General features: G+C 37.0%; 1 protein-coding gene across 3 annotated transcripts in view; it reads right to left on the reverse strand.

The window, feature by feature from the left end:
* Positions 1–19,890, reverse strand: part of taok2b (TAO kinase 2b) — a 34,861-nt gene that overhangs the window by 12,481 nt on the left and 2,490 nt on the right. For 2 of the 3 annotated variants that reach the window (XM_067369402.1, XM_067369401.1), the window contains exons 2-15: positions 16,723–16,863; positions 16,528–16,599; positions 12,826–12,927; positions 12,559–12,604; positions 12,338–12,434; positions 9,157–9,270; positions 8,904–8,995; positions 7,980–8,073; positions 6,459–6,540; positions 6,185–6,352; positions 4,098–4,304; positions 3,479–3,838; positions 1,597–1,725; positions 1,317–1,520 (exon numbers count right to left, since the gene is read on the reverse strand). In XM_067369402.1, the coding sequence (XP_067225503.1) occupies positions 1,317–1,520; positions 1,597–1,725; positions 3,479–3,838; positions 4,098–4,304; positions 6,185–6,352; positions 6,459–6,540; positions 7,980–8,073; positions 8,904–8,995; positions 9,157–9,270; positions 12,338–12,434; positions 12,559–12,604; positions 12,826–12,927; positions 16,528–16,599; positions 16,723–16,854 (1,899 nt within the window). In that variant the 5' untranslated portion in view covers positions 16,855–16,863. Of the gene's footprint in view, positions 1–1,316; positions 1,521–1,596; positions 1,726–2,995; positions 3,071–3,478; positions 3,839–4,097; positions 4,305–6,184; positions 6,353–6,458; positions 6,541–7,979; positions 8,074–8,903; positions 8,996–9,156; positions 9,271–12,337; positions 12,435–12,558; positions 12,605–12,825; positions 12,928–16,527; positions 16,600–16,722; positions 16,864–19,890 lie in introns of all 3 variants that reach the window. The other variant, XM_067369400.1, reaches the window with a different exon arrangement.

Below are 19,890 nucleotides of genomic sequence, written 5' to 3' on the forward strand. Positions count from 1 at the left end.
TCAGGCATAAACGAGTACATGGTATTTAATTAGTAGTTTTCATTGGAGTGGTGTCATTTAAGAGCTCCCTTTAGAAAGTGCTGGCTGTGTGGAAGACATTAATTTGCAGTTGTGAGGTGCATCTACGTCAGACCATGATCATCAAACTCGCTGCCGTGTTGATCATCATCGTTAGCTAAAGCTAAAACCATATGCACACATACAACAGTTCTTTCTGTTCTCGAATCTGATCGGCTGAGAGCCGTGCGGTATTCCCCCTGTATCGGCACTGAAGCCGTTTCACCATTTGTGTCACTCCACTTGCAGCGACTGTCATGGTTTTTTAGCTGAGAATGTCGTTATGTAGACCTCAAATATGTGACTCGTATATAAACATCGTGACTCGTATATACACATAGAGAACAGCTTAATCTCGGCCAGTCCTTTGGGAATTTGCTGCTGGCTCTTATGTAGATAGTGGTTAAACAAGAAATATAATTAATTTGTGGTATATCTAATGGGCAGTCTTTGGTCTTATTAATCTACTTGTTCCAGAGCAAATCGATTTTGGCAGGGTAAAATTTAGTTTCATAACTTTATATTTAGGCTATCATGTACTCGATGCTGCTTTTGTAGATTTAACTGAATTGTTTGCTTGACTGAATTGATTGTTTGCATATCAATGATACTAAAATATTATGTAATGATACTAAATATAATGTATCAATGACACTAAAATAACACTGGTTGAACATTGGCCATATGGGCAGTGTTTCCCAATAATTACCTAGATTGTAATGGCCCGCCACAATTTAAAAAATATCTTTCTGCGCTACTCGAACTAAAATTGTAATTATTTAGTGTGCTTATCAAATATCAAAAGACTATGATTTAAGTATATAATCTGAAGCACAGCATCAGCACATCCAGTCTTGCTTCAAAGTTAATGCAGTGAACTCCATCTCTTGATGTACTGCGAGTTTAATGTGCATTTGTGAATGCAACATGCAGCAGATACGCCACATTCGCCAAAATAAAAGTTTGATGGATTAACTCTTGCAAGTGAAGAAATTAAGACATAACTTTTATATTTTTACTGCTAATTTTACTCAGATTGATCCATTTAACTTTAAAATGTAAAAAATTTCTTCCGGGGGACCATCCACCATAGCCTCCACTGTGAAAACTGCATGTGACTGACAACATGAGAAGCAAATATACCAGTTTGAAACAATTCCATCTGAAACAATCCGTGTCACAGTAGAGTAATGTAAAATTTAACATCACGATAATCATGAATGACCAAATATCAGCAGATTATTTAGCTAGTTCTGTACCTCTCTGAGCAGGTCTTGCTCCAGGTTGTGGCGGGATAGCAGCATCTTCCTCTTGTATTGGCGGCATTGCAACTCGTAATATTGCCTCTGTCTGCGTAGTAACCCTGCCTCTTCCTCTGCCTGGAGCTGCTGGAGACACTCCTTCTGCTGAACTAGCCACTCCTGCTTCTCTCGCTTTGGCGTGGACTGGTTCTCATTGAGCTCCTGCACACAGGGCGAAAATATTGAACAACATCTGAGCAAATCCACAGTCAAACAGCCAAATCAGATTCTGACGTACCTCTTTAAGCTGCTCTTTTCGCTGCCTGTACTGGCGTTTCTGAGACTCAAGCAAGCTAGTCAACTCCTTCTTCTGCTGGCCCAAGATATGCTGCTGAAACTTCTTCTCTTCTGTAAGAGCACCCTTAGTCTGAGGGGTAAAGAAAAGTTGTTGTATTTAAATTCATTGCCATATCATCTTCACAGGCTATTACATGGCAGATACAGATTCAACATTCAACAAACTATAAATTAGGGCTGCCCTTGACTAAAGATTTCTCTAGTCGATTAGTAGTCATTCATTCAAGCGATTAGTTGACTAATCACACATTTATATTAATAAACCATATAAAACATAATGAGCCTTTAATCGCCAATATATAATGCACAGCCTAATCAGCGCTCAAACGCACGCATAAGGAGCAATGCACCGGTAGACGTGATGAATATGATTGTGGCATGAAAAAACAGAAGGAGACTGTCTGAACATTTTAATCATTTATTGATAAACTAGTGTTTTTTGTGTTTTCGTCTGCAGAGATGAAGTTGACGATGCTGACTCGTGCATATAGGTGCGTTCACTACTGTGGAGATGACGTTTCATATGGATTACATAATCTGAGAATATTTAAAAGTAGACATTTCAAGCCTTCAATAAATACATTTCTCATGTCTGTGAGGCAAGTATATGCTGAGTTTCGGTTCATTTTTGTGACGCAGAAATGGTTTCACTTGAAACCGAGACAGCAGAAAGCGCATTCTCTGTTTTCTTTATTTTACAAAATCACAACGTTGTGTTATTGTGTATTTACGGAAATAAAAGCAAACCATTTACAGTTTCGAATGTTGGATTATTCTTTTCTATATGCCCAAAAATGACAGAGTATGATTGCACCGGCGACTATGTCATGCAAGCACTCTCTCCACACAAACGCGCCAAATAATAGCGCACATTTATCTAGGTTAACGTTAGAGCGAGCAGACTTGTAATTTTCCTACTTACATGATTCAAGTTATAAGCCATATTTGAGGTCGATGAATGATAGGCGAATGTTTGGATTTCCTGCCATTAACGATCTGTCCATCACAGACTGCATGATTTTGCCACTTCCTGTGTTTTTTTTTTTCTTCCTGCGACTAACCGACAAATACCAATTTCGGTCGACTAAGCCTCTTCTCGTCGACTAATTGATTAGTCTCGTCGGTTAGTTAACTATTAGGGGGCAGCCCTACTATAAATATAGACATTTTATAAAATTCTATTTAGAAAAAAGACTAAACAATTTTACACAACTCTATCATATATTTTTTGATAATTGTACTTGTGATACAAAATAAGTCATGATAAACACTGTTGACTCATGACATTTAAATGGGCAGACTGTCAGAATAAAAAGGCTCTCAGCCTGACTTTCACTCACTATCTCTCTTTGTATGGTCACATCTGATTTTGGCATCACCCAGAAGGTGTGCAAGGCAGAGATGGTAGGTTGCTCCTTTAGGGGAAAAAGGTCAGTGGGTTTATTGTTGGGCCAACAAGTCAAGGATGTTCCGGAAGGCTCCCATTTATGGACTGGTTATTCTCTTTTCTTTAGCATTTCATACTTCTTACTGGATAACCCACCCATAGCTGTATAAGCTACACTGAGGAAGAAAGATTAAACCTTCTTCCTTCAGCCGAGTTATTCAATCCCATTAATTGATGACAATGAAAATGAAAATGATGACACAAGAACAAATAATCAAACACAGATGAAAAACATGTGCTTTACAGACAAGTTAGTGCTACAGTATTGACATCTTCCCATTTTGCTTGTTTTATCTAATATATCCTGGTTGATTAAGGGCTTGAGGTCAGAAGGTGGGATCTGAAACCATCAAGCATAATTGTTTCCTCCACTCACCTCTTTCTCCAGGATGGCCTGGTGCTTCTTGCCAAGCTTGTCTGCTTCACTGCTGAAGTTGTTTCTCTGTGTCTCCAGTTCTTTGTCAAGCCTAAGCTGATGTTCATCCATCTCGGCCTTCAGCTTGTTCTCCAGAGCCATCAGCTGTTTCTGATGCTGTCTCCTCATGCGTTTGTATCCAGACATCTGCTCTCTCAGCGCTGAGCCCTGCTCGTGCTCCTGGATCTGACGGGTCACCAATGAGGCTGTGCGGATTGTGGCGAAGTGGTCCCGTCCTCGACGTCGGCGACCACCAGAGGGGCCCTGCTGCTGGGAGTCCAACTCTGGCTGGTAGGGGTCGTCATAGATGTTATCATGGTTCTGTGTGGGGACAGAGAGGGACAAATTAAGGAAAAATCATGAAAATAAGTGCCTTCAGTGTCACACGATCCTTCAGAAATCATTCTAATATGCTGATTTGCTGTTTAAGTAACATTCAAGTTCAAGTAACTGTGATATACTAACATTTACATTTTTGGAGTATTTAAGATTTAGAAAAAATAAATTAATCAATTGAATTATAATTAAATTGATTAGTTGTTTCACCACATGCAGCTCACAAAAAGCCATTGACACGTACCAGAGGTTTGTGCAGCACTGAGCTGTTGGAGGTCACTGTATGTTCGCCCTCCTGCATCATAGCCATCTCTCCGCTGTCATCTGAACCATCTGCAAGGCTGTTCACTGAAGAACTCTGGGAGCTGGCACTTATCGACATAGACGGCAGCGAATGGGAGCTCTCCATGCTGTTCACCGTGCCCGTTCGCAACATATACTGCTCTACGTCCTGCAAGATACAAGAGTGCATTTAAAAACAGAAACTATGATATCAGCAGGAGATGGTTCCCTCAACTTCTGTGATTTCAACAACCATTTTTAAAATCACCCGGAAATGCCATTTGCAAAAGAAAAAACATGGAATCTAACTTAAACATTTATCCCAGGGCCAGATAAATCCTATTAAATGGTTAGTTCACCCAAAAATGTTCATCTTCGGAACACAAATGAAGATATCTCTTCAGAGAATTTGGACTAAACCACTCAATTCATATGGATTAGTTTTACGATTTCTTTATGAACTTTTCGAAGCGTCAAAGTGGTAATGTGGACTGTCAAAAGAGGGAAAGAAATCTCTTAGATTTACTTTTAAAATACATTCATTTGTGTTTTGAAGATGAACAAAAGTCTTATAGGTTTAGAACGACATGAGTGTGAGTAAATGATGACAGAGTTTTCATTTTTGGGTTAACTATCCCTTTAAATGGACACTTCACCCAAAAATGACAAAAATTCTGTAATCATTTACTCACCCTCCATGTTGTTCCAAACCTGTATGTATTTCTTTCTTCTGCTGAAGACAAAAGATATTTTAAAGAATGGCAGTAACCAAACAGTTGATGGGCCCCATTGACTTCTATAGCACTTTTTTCCCCTATACTATGGAAGTCAATGGGGGCCAGCAACTGTTCGATATTAAAGTAAATGATGGAAATTTTCATTTTTGGGTGAATTATCCCTTTAACATCTCAGAACTTGCATGACTTTTGGCCTTTGATCCAAGTTAGTTGATATGATGCTATGAAAAGTTAAAAATCAACATGCAGTGTGTTCTGGAGCTTTGGGATATATTTGTTTTCACGTTGCATCACAAAGCTGATGTGAATGATTCTACACTGATGCATAAAAACATTTTTAAAAAATGTAATTATATATCATATATGCTGTACTTTATTGTAAATGAAGAACTCTTGAGTATTAATAAAAAAAAGTTGCTTGTTATTCATAAGCAAAGAACTTGCATCCACCACAAAAAATTGTTTTGTGTTTACATTTTACTGCTGAGTAACTTAAAAAATAGACAGGTTGTCATGTAATTTGACATGCTCTTTTGTTTGAGAACAGCTAATTAAAAAGTTGAGTGAATTATTAATAAAAGAACTGGAGGACAAGATGCAATGTGACGCATCGATTTGTTACCCTCAATTTACACCTCTAGTCTGTTCATAACCTATTTTACACCGGTAATGTGATGGACTTCAGAATGAAACAGACAAAGACAATATCCATTGACTGATTAGATTGCAAAAAATGGTCTCTATAAGAAAGGTTGAAAAATACAAAAAGACAAAAGAAAAGCCATTTCAGAGGCAAAGCAAGTTATTGCATTTGAAGAAACACTACAAAAAAAAAAAAACTCTTAACAATAGCGGGCTCTGAAAGCAAATAAGGTCATTCTTGAGTTCATATTGACTTTAAGGCAAACTAAATCAAAGTGTCAATTTGCCATTATGTCACAAACAAATCACTCAAGCAAACTCAAGGTCAGAACGGTGCAAAAGAACAAAAGACCAACTCCAAACGTTTGAAACATGAGCTGACAAACGTCTGAAATGCAAGTGAATAGACAACTATTTACCAAACCCTAAATTGTTTGTCTATTGTTAAACATTCTTCTCTGGTTCCATCTAACAATTGGATGAGATGACGGCACCCAAGCAGACATATTTATCATACCGACCAACTGGCACATTTGATATTTCCAAATATAGCTCTTCTATGGCAGTGTAAACAGACAAACTGTTAGTGCATGACTCTTTCAAAGGTGTGGGATTCTGAAAATCAAAGATCCTTTTTTCTATTTGACAACATGTTGAAAGGTTATCCCACCTCTTCCTCCTCTGTCCCCTCAGTGGCAGGACCATTATGTGTTTCCTGGAAGAGGATCTTCTTCATCTTTCTGTATTGCAGGTTATCTAACTCCCTCACGGCATCTTTAGTGCGTGCTATCAGATCCATCACCACTGTCACTGGACGCTCACGGCACAGGAAGTGATGCTGGAGAAACAAAGCAGAGAGGTTTATTTCGAAACAGCAGTTACTGGAACACATCATGTTTAGAAAGTGTAACAATAGCAGTCTTGAAGCTCCTCAAAAGACTTACTTTAAGCAGCACATCAGAGGTAGGTCTGTCCTGGGCAATCTTCTGCAGACAAGAATCTACGAAGTTACGGAAATAATCTGACCTGAGAGGTTGGGAAACAAAATATGCAAATTAGTTAAGTGAATGTAGTGGAAAATTAAAAGGCACATCCTGTTAGAGTTAATTGGTACAAAGTGAATAGTGTTAATGCTTTAGGCAACAAGTTGATCCGTATGATTCAGTTCGGTATCTGCGCACTGTCTGACTGACAGGTGACTGCGATCTAACACTCATACATTTATGTGCATGCTCTCTGCAGAGTGTTTGCACATCACAGGGCACGATAAACATTTACATTTTACATTATGTATTGTGATAACACTCATGTGACGTTCAAGTTTTGTGTCATTAAAAAAACCCTCACTATTTTAGTCTTTGAACATTAATACATATTTAATTCAATGCATTACTTGTCGTTTCTTTGTAATCATTATATTTCGTAATGAAAAGGTTTTCAAAGTAAATCCTACACCAATTATTTTTCAGTGACTTTTAATTTTTTTTAAATACATACAAAGTTATGACAAAATTAGTATTAAAGTGTCAATATATTCGATCAGTGCATTCAGTCTTAAAGTAACAAAGCACTGTTCGCCAGAGGAGAACTGGCCCCCCGACTAAGCCTGGTTTCTCCCAAGGTTTTTTTCTCCATTTTAACACCTGTTTGCCACCTGATGTCACCTGTTGGAGTTTGGGTTCCTTGCCGCTGTCGCCTTTGGCTTGCTTAGTTGGGGACACTTGACATTTGATATTCAACAGTGCTTTGAACTGCCTGTATTGACACTATTCTGCTGTGCAGCCAAAATTATATACCAGTTGTCACTGTAAAGCTGCTTTGACACAATCTGCATTATAAAAAGTGCTATATAAATAAAAGTGACTTGACTTGACTTAAAGTGACAGCAGCCTAATATACCTGCTTCCAGCTGTGTCACTAATGTTAATCAAACAACAAAATAAAGAGAAAACTCACTCACTGCTCTTGACTGAATTTTTGTAGCTTTAATAAGAATCACTGCATGCTTAATTCATACAGTGAACACTATACAGTGTTATTTTACATTTGATTGATTTATTCAATTTCTGTAGCTTTTATTACTGCTGTTGTGGTATTGAGGATTGTGAAATTGCAATGTCATCTGAAATGCATTATAACAACCCTATTTCCACCAAACATAATCATGGTGATATATATCGTTATTGTGCAATAAAATTATTCAGATCATCATTTAAGATTTTGGTTCACCCCCAGTTCCACTGCTCTCATTTTTTAATTACATGTTTTATGTGAAGGCTACATGTCACTATTATTGTATACAGTATATGCACAATAATAAACTGTATATAAACTACATTATTTTGTATATTAAATAATATTATCTAGCATTTTAAATAAGGCATATCAATACAGCGCTGCCATGGAAACATGTAAAAAGCAAGAAGATCTTTGACAGTGAGGATGAAGATTTTCTGGTTCCCTACCAGTGATTGGACTGCAGGACTGGGCTCTCGTTCTGGGCGATGTGGTATAAGGCACTCATAGCATTCATGTTAAACAAGGGAGGCTTTCTCTCTGCTACAATAGAGAAAAAAAGAAACAAGTAAGCAGTTAGCTGCAAGGCATCCATTATAAGTATAAACATTGTTTTAAAGAGGACCTATTTTGATTTTTTACATGCGTAATGTTGCTGTTTGAGAATGAAAAAGGTCTGCAAAGTTACAAAGCATAAAGTCCCTCCAGGGGGAGTTGTTCTCTACATCAGTGTCACTGTTTCTGAACTTCCTGAAACGCCTCCATTGTAGTCTTACCTCTTTTAATATTTTCTGCCCAAGACATATGCAAAATAAAGGGGCAGGGTCTGGTTGAGTTAGTAGTGTGTTAAAACTTGCGGTTATGGTAAGGGGCGGGACATTTCCCAAACACTCTCAAAGCGGTTGACGAATCACAATACACTGGCCCAACCGACCAATCAGAGCACATTGTGCTTTTTGGAAGGAGGGGCTTCATAGAAACAGGAACTAAACAGGGGTGCGTTTCCCAAAGCGAACTATGGTCGCAAGTTCCGTCGTTACCAATAGAGTTCAATGGGACTTACGACCATGGTTCACCAACGATGCTTTCGGGAAACTCACCCCAGAGCGTTACTGACAGACTGGGAAGTGAGGAGCTGCAACAATGTCAAATATGTGAAAAAAAGAAAAAAAAAACTATTCTAGTACAGCCCAAAAACAAAATCAAAACATAATATGGACTCTTTATTTTGTCTGTGGTAAGCAACAGCAAGCCACAAATGTGAAATATGTCGAACGCAGAAATGGTACATTTTCATGTCAGAGATGTACTGATACTGTGTTTACTTTCAACATACAACAGATGGGTGTTCTCTTGTACATCAGATGACTCACCAAGCTCTATGCAGGTAATGCCGAGTGACCACACGTCAACCTTCCCATCATACTGCCCTTCATCCATAGCGAGGATTACCTCTGGAGCCATCCTGGAAACAGAACACAACTATAACTGTCCTGACAATAATTGACCAGATCATTTCATTAGTTGCAACAATTTAATGTGCAAGTAAGCCATTTAAAAATATTTGTTTATTTATGACAAATATGTTAATTAAAGCATTGTAATTAATGGGAAGTGTTTTTGTACCAGTAAGGTGTGCCCACAAAAGAGTTGGCAGGAGCAACAATTGAGGCAGAGCCAAAGTCTCCCAGTTTGACCTGGCCAGGCTCTGTCAGTAAGATGTTACCTGCTTTCACATCCCTATAAAAGGAAGAAACATTTCTTCTTTGAATCTTTAATGTTGTAATTGAAGGCGACAGCAAAAATGATTAGCAGAACTGGATCATAAATGCAATATATCAGAATGTCTTTGCATTAGGGTTGTGCGATATTGACAAATTATATCAAGATATTTTAGAGGATTTTGTCATGGACATCTGACTCAAGCAGCTTTTCATATTCTGTGTGCTGTTCAGCTCACAGTACAGAGAGAATTTTTCTTATTAAGCAGTGATATTTGCCACCTTAAATTGACCTTCAGGGGCATTTTTACATTTATAAAGGCATTTTTTTCTAACAGTATTAGATGTTTGCTTCATCTTTTATGTCATTTATTCAATTAATTCAATTAGAATCATAAGACACTATAGGCTGTTCAAATCAAATGAAATCAGTATCAACAAAAGCCATTTTTGCACTGCAGAAGTAAAAACATTTAGATGCATTTATACTGCAACTACAACTTCTTAAATAATACAATAAGATTAATGTTTTAAAAATAATATTTAGATTTTTTACAATATAAAATGATACTTTACATATGAAACTAAAAATGGCAGACAATGGCAGCAAGTTGTCCTAATGAGCGAACAATTCAACCGATTTGTTCAAATGGCTGATTCATTCTGAAACAAAGTCGTTATGAATGGATCACTGAATCATTGATTAATGCAAAAACACTGATTCAAATAGTAACGAAACACCACTGTGTGTTGCTTGAAGATGCACGGTTCTGTTTAGGATGTGTTTTAAACTATTTTCATTGGTGAAAGAGCAAAAAACAAATAATATTGTGTCTGAAATGTAACTCAGAATATTAACTTCTTGTTTACTGGACTGTTGTATAAAATCAAATCATATTTGTAATGGTACTAATATTCGGGATAAATTGCATGCTTGCTTGTGTAATACTGCTTAACCAAAGCTCGAAATTGCGACCATTTGTCACGTATGCTCTTGAAATGTAGTCTGTGCGACCTCAAAATATATTTGAGAACATCTGTGCGAGTGCAAATAACTCTTGTGGTGCGACCTGTTTTCTAGAGATGTACCGGAACGGCTGGTAGGAGCCGGACGGTTTTTGCTCCAAACACGGTTTGATCGGCAATTGGTTTTTAGTTGGCCGATCTCTGTTCCGGACTTGCACATAAACTGCATTTAATCATTTACCAAACTGTCACATGTGTGTGAAAATATTACGAAGTCTGTAAACAGGACGTTAACAAGCCAGAGACTTAATGCGCTGAAGATGGATGCAAAGAAGAGAACGCAGATGCGTGAAAATACTGTACTAGACACAGCAAGCTCACTATTCACAATCACGAAATATAAGAAGAAAAATGTATCTCTGAAGGGAACTCATTGTCAAAAAGTTGATGCCATTTTCTTTTCCTCTTATCTTATAAAGTAGTATTTATAAGCGCAGCACTGATTTGTGTACAGTGGTACCCAAAGAAATGCTATATTGCTGTTGTTCCATAAGTGCCAACTACTGAAAAAAGAAACAGCAACCGGTATCAGAATTGGCCCATTTTGTTGTAAAAAAAAAATAAAATAAATGTAAAAAAATTGGAATCCTCAATGAAAAATCATAATCGGTGTATCACTGCTGTTCTCATTTCTCAAAAAAAAAAATGCACTGTTGTTTTTAAATAAAACATATATATATATATATATATATATATATATATATATATATATATATATATATATATATATATATATATATATATATATATATATATATATATATATACATATATATATATATATATATATATATATATATATATATATACATACACACACACAGTGCACAGCATTAATGAGTACACCCCCTCTGAACAAATAGAGGCGTTGGGGAAAAATCTGTTCTGCCTAGATGTTCTAGTGCACAGAGATCTGTAACATCTGCCTGAGGGCAGAAGTGCAAACAGGTTGTGTCCAGGGTGAGAGGGGTCTGTGATGATGTTACCTGCCCATTTCCTCACTCTGGCATTGTACAAGTCCTGCAGGTTGGGCAGGTGGACAGGTTGGGCAGGTTATTTCGTTTTCACACTTAAAACATGATTTGGTAATCCTCTTTTGTGCTAAGAAATAAGTCTCCTGACAGTTCTCTCCCAAGTGGTTCCATTGTTGTCAGCATTAAGTCTGAGAATGATTCAGTGGGCTATATAACACTTTTAATTGTCAAGAAATTACTTCTTTAAAATGTTTTGGTTCAGCATACTTACCTATTGATTAAACATTGCCTTAAACTTACACCAGAATTTTTTATTTCGTTTTATTTAGTAACTTTTTAGGAGGGTGTACTCATTTTTGCTACACAACATTTTATCACCTTGATAAGAAAATCTTATTTTCCTGAATGATTTTGACATGCTTCTTTGGTAACTGATTAAGCAGACTTACAGGAACATTATATCTCTAAAGAACCCTAACATGTCTTCTGAGTAATTGAGAAATTGCTGACTTTCAGAAGTTTCAGAGGGGGTGTACTCATTTATGCTGTGCACTGTATATAAAAATCATAGTTGTGGTGGGTGCTTGTTGGGAGCACCAGTGCTATGAAGTAAAAAAAGTTACCTTTGAGCCCTGTTAACTATATCATATAGAAATATAACAAAAACTCATTTTTGCCCACATATCTTGAATTTTGGAGTCATTCTACTAGGCTACATCACACAGTGAAAGCGTGCACTCAAGGTGTGTTTGTTTTTTGTATAGTGAGTGACATGCTCGAAAATGTCAGCTTCCATATCCTTAAAACAACAATTGTATTATCTTACACCAGGTGTGTCCAAACTCGGTCCTATAAGGCCACTGTCCTGCAGAGTTTAGGCGTCAACACGCCTGTCTGGACGTTTCTAGTATGCCTAGTAAGACCTTGATTAGCAGGTTCAGGTGTGTTAAATTGGGGTTGGAGCTAAACTCTATAGGACAGTGGCTTTCCAGGAACAGGATTGGACACCCCATCATAGGCAATACATATCGCACAACCCTAATCTGCATAATGCTTTTGAAAAACAGGATACAAGCTGCTCTGTACCTGTGAATCATGTTGTGTGAGTGGAGGTATACCAAGCCCTGCAATGCACCATGAGTAATTGCTGCTATCTCCACTTCCTGTAGTGGTTTCTTGTGCACTGGGAAAGGGGAAGAAAAAAGCGGGATCCTGTTTTTTGTTTCTGCAAACTTCTTGACCAGGGACGTTTTAAACTTCCGCATCAGCTGTAAACATCCAAATGCTCCCTGAAGCAATTCACTCACCTTCCAGCAGGTCTGAGGCAGAGCCCAAACAGTATTCCATCACCAGCTACAAGAAAAGTAGGACAGGAAGATCAATGAGTGGTAGACACAGAAAAGAGAAAGGTAGAGATACAGAAAAGGTATAATTGCTGTTAGCAAGCGACAAGTAGTGCATGTAGAGCTGCTATTGTAGTAAATGGAAACAGTGTTAGCGGGTCAGTACATTCTCTTCCTGAACAAGGCTTTTGAACAGCGTTCAGCCTCCCTCCCACACACAGAAACACTCACCCATGCTGTGTGTTCGCGCAGGTAGCAGCCTCTATACTCCACCGTGTTGGGGTGTCGCAGCTTTTGAAGGAACTTCACCTCTTTGATGATATCCTGCCATTTCTACAGCAGGAACGAGAGAACAATGAAACAATCAAGGGACTATTCAGCGTCGGCTTCTGCCCCCCTTCAGTTCAAATTTCTGATCTATGTGATTGTGCGAAACAGCCGAAAGTGTGTTCTTTCAAATGTTGTGTGGTATTGCGCCGAGATTGTAAATGAGGCATAGCGTGGCACTTGGTGTTCAAGTGTTTTGCGGCACAGCGAAGGGAGTAGTTTCCACTATTTAAATGGCACAACCGTCTATTTCGGCCAGAGAGATGCTGTGTGATTTACATAATTTGAATGCAATGTGGGGCTGTTCTGTTCCAAAGAACAGAACTTGGTATTCTATGGCCACATATGAACTGCCTTCCTGTCTAGTGCCTACATAAACAGCATCCAAACTGTAACCTCCTAAGAGAGCGATTTGGAACGCTCTATATGGGCAACAACTTGGAGACTCAACTCAAGATTTCAACAGTGCCCAGACACTTTTTAGTGGCCTTGTTTCCGGAAGTATTTTTCCCACAGAGATTATTCTACAGAGTCTTTGTTTAATTATAAGCCATGAGCCAAACCATCCAGCTATGAGAAGAATCTCAACATTACAAACTTGTAGAAAAAACTACAAGTATTAGGGCTAGTATAATTACAAGTATCTCAATTCTGAGATTTACCAAATGCATCGCAATTCTCTCTCGAAAGGATTCTGAGTTTTAAACAGTAGATGGCGCTCGAGGCTAGATTTTAACCACACGCTCAAATGCTCACTAAGAGCAGCGATCATCCGTTCAGCTATGTACTTGCACCTCAGGATGCTTTCATGACATGAGATTAACGTAAACAGCCCACGGCAAACGCCCTTGAAATTAGTCTCAACCTTTCCAAACTTTACGGATGATTATTTTATAGAAGATTCAAATGGTGTGTGTAAGGAATTGGAAGCAAGCAGATTACAGCTGTTTCTAAAGCACACAGTGCCATCTGCTGTTAAAAACTAAGCTCAGAATCGATTCGAGAATCGCAATGTATTCGGAAAATCTCAGAATCAATCCAGAATCATTTCTCGATTCGCGATGCATCGATTTATTGTCTCAGCCCTAATAAGTATAAATAGTACAGGGAAAGAAATACAATCCCTTGAAGCATTGAAAATGAAAATCAAATTGAAAATGTTGGAGATGTATACATATTATATAAAGATATACATATTATATAAATAAATATATTATATAAATTTTAGGGCTGTCACGAGATTAGATTTTTCACACCACGGTTATCGTGGCCAGAAGAATTCACGATATCGATATACGCGATATCTAGAAACCTTGAAAAAAAACTAATGTTATCAGTCAAATTCATCTTTACTTTATTTTGTCTTTTTCATTCTTTTTTTTTTAAGCCAATGAATCACACCACTGCATCAACTACACTTAAGGGTAATCAGATACTAATAAACAACTGATACATTTTTTATAAAAGTTTATTTTATACTTTATAAAAGTCTTTAGCAAATTTTTATAAAGGAAGACAAGCATTTAGTTTATCTGATTTCAAGCTGGAGTAAAAAACACTGCCTGAATGTATCCCGAAGAACTGAAAAGACTTTCTGATGCACATTTTAAAGACCATGTTGTGTGATTTTATTTAGAGGCAGAAATTATATTATTTTATAGTATTCTATACAGTGATAAAGGCTATGCATAGCATTATAAATATTAGCCTTACGAAAATAATGGCTTGAACACAGACAAACCATAAATTGTCAAAATGGTGTTAATTCTCTTTATGTTAAATCATTCAAAATGTCTATCTGCATTTTAAATGCACATTTCATTGCATTCTGATTACATAATCAGAGAGTAGCCTATTTCTTTTCATTTTCAATTGTTTCATTTAAAAGTAGTTATTTCAAGCTTTCTATAGATATATAGAATAATGTCTGTGAGGCAAGTAGCCTATACGCGGAGTTTCGGTTCATTTATGAGACGTGCTCCAGTTCAAGTGCAAGTGATCGCGCCGGCAGCACAATTATATTGTCTGCTTTATTTGCTTCTTATTTTTTAAACCGAGGCAATTGGTTGATGACATGTTGATTAAAATTAAGATACAATTTATACAAAACGAAAACCACTTTAACGAAAGGCTTTCTACAAAACAAAACTTAATAAAAATATAAATCAACAGATTAAAATTTAAAACTAACATAATATTTAAAGATAAATATGAAAGGGTTTGTGCTCGCATACTCTGCTATGTAGAGAATCTCCTCTGTCTTTTCAGAAGACATGATTTTGTAAGGCAGTAGCAGCTGCGCGCGCTGCATCTTCTGTTTTATGTCAGTGTTAAGGTGCAATACTGCCACCTATTAGACCCGATTATCATGTAATACAATATTACGGTTATCAAGATATATTGTCAGACCCGTAATTAACATGACATTGATTTTTCATGTTTTAAATATCACGGTTATCGTCAATACCGGTACATTGTGACACCAATAATATATATACACACACATATATATATATATTATATATATATATATATATATATATATATATATATATATATATATATATATATATATAAAATAGAGTTCTTTAGGCACAATTTACTTTGTTACGATTCTCTGATTGGTGGAGATTTCATTTCAGAAACATGGGTAATGTAGTTTTTACCAGGAATTATGTTGTTAAACAATTGCTTAAAAAATAAGTTGAAATAATGCAGACAACAAAAGCATATACCATCAATTAACCACCTTGTAGCTCAGAGAAGGTCTGTTTTTAAAGGTTTATAAGTTACCATTAAAAATCATTTGACCAATGTAGAAAAAAAAACGGGATTTTTACTTCCAGAACAGACTGTTCAACTCTACTGATTACAATTGAGCTTGCTGTTAGCAAGTAGCTAAGCTTACAATGCAACAACTATGTTGCTGACATTTCTCAGTTACAATTGATTTTTTCTCAGTTGTCAGCTATCTTTAGCAGATTTTTCCGCTGCGAATGCTGCAGTACATCATGGGATTGGCACATGTTTTATGTGCACACTGGAGTAAGCGTACAGTGTTCTGTATGCTTTTGTTTTGGGCACAAGGTGGAAACACTGCCTCAGCCTGTTATTTCATAGTCAGAAAAGAAACAAGAGACGCAACAAACAACAAATTACCAGAGATGCTAACAACATCAGATGCCTGCATTGACGAGTGCTTGTGTGAGGGGTTTATGCAACTCTAGTTCAAAAACATTTTCATTACTCAACTTCTGGAGAAAAATAACACAGACACTGGACAAGGATGAAATTTTCTAGCACGCATGCGTCGACCGCCTGTATTCACCCACACATTGAAAGGCTATGTGTTCGGCTGTGCACATACGCTAAGAGTTCACGTCAAAACTGAAGGCAGTATAATGAGTCTGCCAACACTTTAAAACATCCTTTGTGTCAGATGCCTAAAAATGCTTCCCAGGTAGGCAGCTCAATAGGTTCTGGAACGGAGCCATCATCTTGCTCTTACATAAAGCCACCTGCATGATGTTCGAGATTTCTTGCAGTCGCACTGCTTTGCTTAACCAAAAATACAGGAACGCTGAGTGTTGGTGCGTTTGTGTTCACCTCATTAGACTGCTTGCCACTGTAGGACATTTTCTTGATGGCCACCACCTCATTGGTGCGGATGTCATGGGCCTATAGGAAGTGGGCAAATAAAAGCAGAAACACATGAGGAGTGGGGAAGAGAGGCACAGAAAGTCACTTCATCTCAGTTCACTGAACTGTGCTACAGCTCTGAATGTCCTAATGGCCACTTACAAAGTAGACGGCTCCAAAGCTGCCATGGCCGATCTCACGCAGGTCTGTGAAGAGTTTCTCAGGATCCTCCTTGTAAAAAAGTTCCGCCACCTCCGGGTCCTTGAGACTCCCAGCCCGCGCACTCGACGGCATGGCCAGCGCCTTCGCACACACACAAACAAAAGGGAGTTTGCACATTAACATCGGAGGCAACAACATCAGACTGGAAAAATCTGGAGAAACTGAACGGGACAAATCAGCTATAAAGCATATACCCTACATACAGCAACCAACTCAAGAATCCAGGATACAGCTCAGGGTTGACGCTGATAAAAAGGGGACAGGCCTATATTTCTATAACAAATTATGAATAATTCATTCCTACAACCAATAATAGAAACATTCAACATATCTAAAGTGCTCTTTCCAAATATGGTCCAGAATGGGCATCTGATCAAAATTAAACAAAGCTAGAAATCCTAAGAATGTTCTTTATTTTTTTTAATACATTGTTATCTTTATCCAGGTTCTATAACTCTGGTAAGGCAGGGTTGATAATGAAGATACATTAAAATGAATCAATATTCTGTTAAAGAACTATCGATTCTTAAATCCTAATTAGTCTATGCTGTTTTCTGTTGATGCGCTCATGAACAAAACATTATTTGTAGCACGCCTCCCATCCAATAACCCCAATAAGCTTTGTTACTTATATGTAATAGTCTATTACATATAGACTCTTAGCTTTCAAATTCAGTCAATTTTACCACGAAATTCAAACTATACTGTTTTGCAGCTCTTCAATGTGGTGTGACGGAGCGCTTCAGTTCAAGCAGCAGCTCAGATCACATGTGAATCGATAATCTCTTCCTCTTTCTACAAGCACTATATAGAGATGAAGGAAGATAAGAAGGTATGTTGAAAGATACAGTACAAATGACTGAAATGTATCATGCCTCATCATGTAATCTCTCAGTGTTTCAACATGCATGTTTCAACATAGATAAAATTCTTCCTAACAATATTTGGACACTGAATGGCTTCCATGAGGTAATTGACAAAACAGCTTCTAACTGTAAACTGAACATGTCAATTACCTCATGAAACCCATTCAATGTCATTCAAATGTTGTTAGTTAGCAAGAAAAAACTACGTTAGGGAGGAGCATTTTACTAAATATATGAACTATATTACATATGTTAGCGATACCTCATTTAATGCATGTTTGAATAAATCTGTCATGACAGAAGCTGACAGCCACCATTTCAGTGTTTATATTATTAATATACTGTACCGGAAATACAACCAAACTAATCAATATCAAATCGAATCTTGTAGAACTTGTAAATCAGATTCAGATTGTGAAATCTGTGTCAATACCCAGCCCTAATAAATAAAGATAACTAAACAGGCAAATATACAAAATCATTGCTTTTTTTTTTTTACTTTGCATTTTTTGACTTGTGTATTGAACAAAATGATCCAGGAATAAATATCTTTGCTGTATAAAGTATGTGAACCACTAGGATTATTAGTTCAGTTCAATTAATGAGGTAATTGGAATACTTGAAAACTAATGAGGAATTCTAAACCATGTTTAGCAGCCCTGCCTTACGGAAAGAACATAAACCCAGATCTTCTCCATCTAGTCTGATCCAGAAGTTTGTAGACCTTTGAAAGTTTGACACATTTTCAAAAATCCATTATATGAAAGAATTTGGTGTCCACTGATCCAAGGAGTGTGCAAATGGATAAAATCAGTCCAGCAGCAATATATTATTCCAGGAGGTCACAAAACAGGCCTCTCTTGCATCATTAAGCCCCGTTCACACTGTACTGTGAAGTCGCTTGTGGGCGTTCCTAGTGTTGTCGCTCTGATATCATTGGTAAACTGCACAACTGATCATATCTATAGAAAATGCAATCACAAATGGTATATAAAGCTAAGAAATCATTTTATTTTGACTAGGAATTAGGTTTAAAATAATTAAAAGTAACATTCTGCTGTTGTAGAGTGTTGTGGCTGCAGAGCTCAGTGCATTAAATCATTAACTAGATTAACGATCGTTCTATCAACAAATTAAACTCACTCATACTGTCTAAAAAGATTGCCGACAGTTTCTTTTCAACACATCATTTTATTATATCCATTAGGGCTGGGTTTTGACAATTTTCACGATTTGATTACGATTCGATTTGATTCAATATTGATTATTTTGGATGTAGTATATCAGTTATAGTACATGGCAAATTTTCTAGAGGAAAAAAATCTCTTAGCTAATTCTGTAAACTACACATGGGAGTACTTTACTATAATATTGAAGGTTAAAATTTTTATAATAAATAATTTAGAATATTTTTATTATAAATAAAATTTAGAATTACATCATCTTTCTACTCCAATTAGTTTTTTTTTTTTTAAATATAAACATTTAAATCATGGCTGTCATAACTGATTTATTCAAACATGCATTAAATATTGAAGAACATTAAAAATTATAATGAATATGTAACGGTGCATAGCTATATTTAACAGAATGCTGCTTTCTAGAGTTCACTTTTCTAGCTGACTAATGAGTTTATGGTCACTGAATATGTTTTTCTGAGGTAAATGTGATGTTACATGACATTGTTTACAAGCTGTTTTATTAATGTCTTGAGCGATTACACGAGACATGATATGGATTTCGGTAAGTTGTACTGTATATTTTAACATACCTTCAGATGTTTAATCATGTTTATTTTGCACTGTAACTGGTATTAAAGCAAGATGTTCACATGCGCTTGTGCTGCCGCTTCTCTTTAACTGAGGCGGTAAAGCGATCTGTCACGCCACATTAAACAGCGCCAAAACGGTATTTTTTGAATCTCATAATAAGATGAACGTCACTTGAAATCTGAAACTTTGCTTCATATCAAAAGGAACAAAGCACAAAGATTATTGTGATTTATTGGATGGGTGGCGCGCTACATGTTCTGTTCATTCATCAACTGAAAACAGACGTTTGTAAAAATGAGAATAGATTAAAATCGAGAAATCAATATTGTTTACCCAGCCCTAATATCCATGTATGTAGTACAGTCAAATCGCTCCAGAACTATGTCCCGTCTGTCTTGCCTGCACTCGAGACGTTGATGTGAACTCCACAGAGCCTTCTATTGGTTGTCGCTCGTGAAATTCGCTCCTCA

This window comes from Chanodichthys erythropterus, chromosome 19, assembly GCF_024489055.1.
Source record: "Chanodichthys erythropterus isolate Z2021 chromosome 19, ASM2448905v1, whole genome shotgun sequence".
NCBI lineage: Eukaryota > Metazoa > Chordata > Actinopteri > Cypriniformes > Xenocyprididae > Chanodichthys > Chanodichthys erythropterus.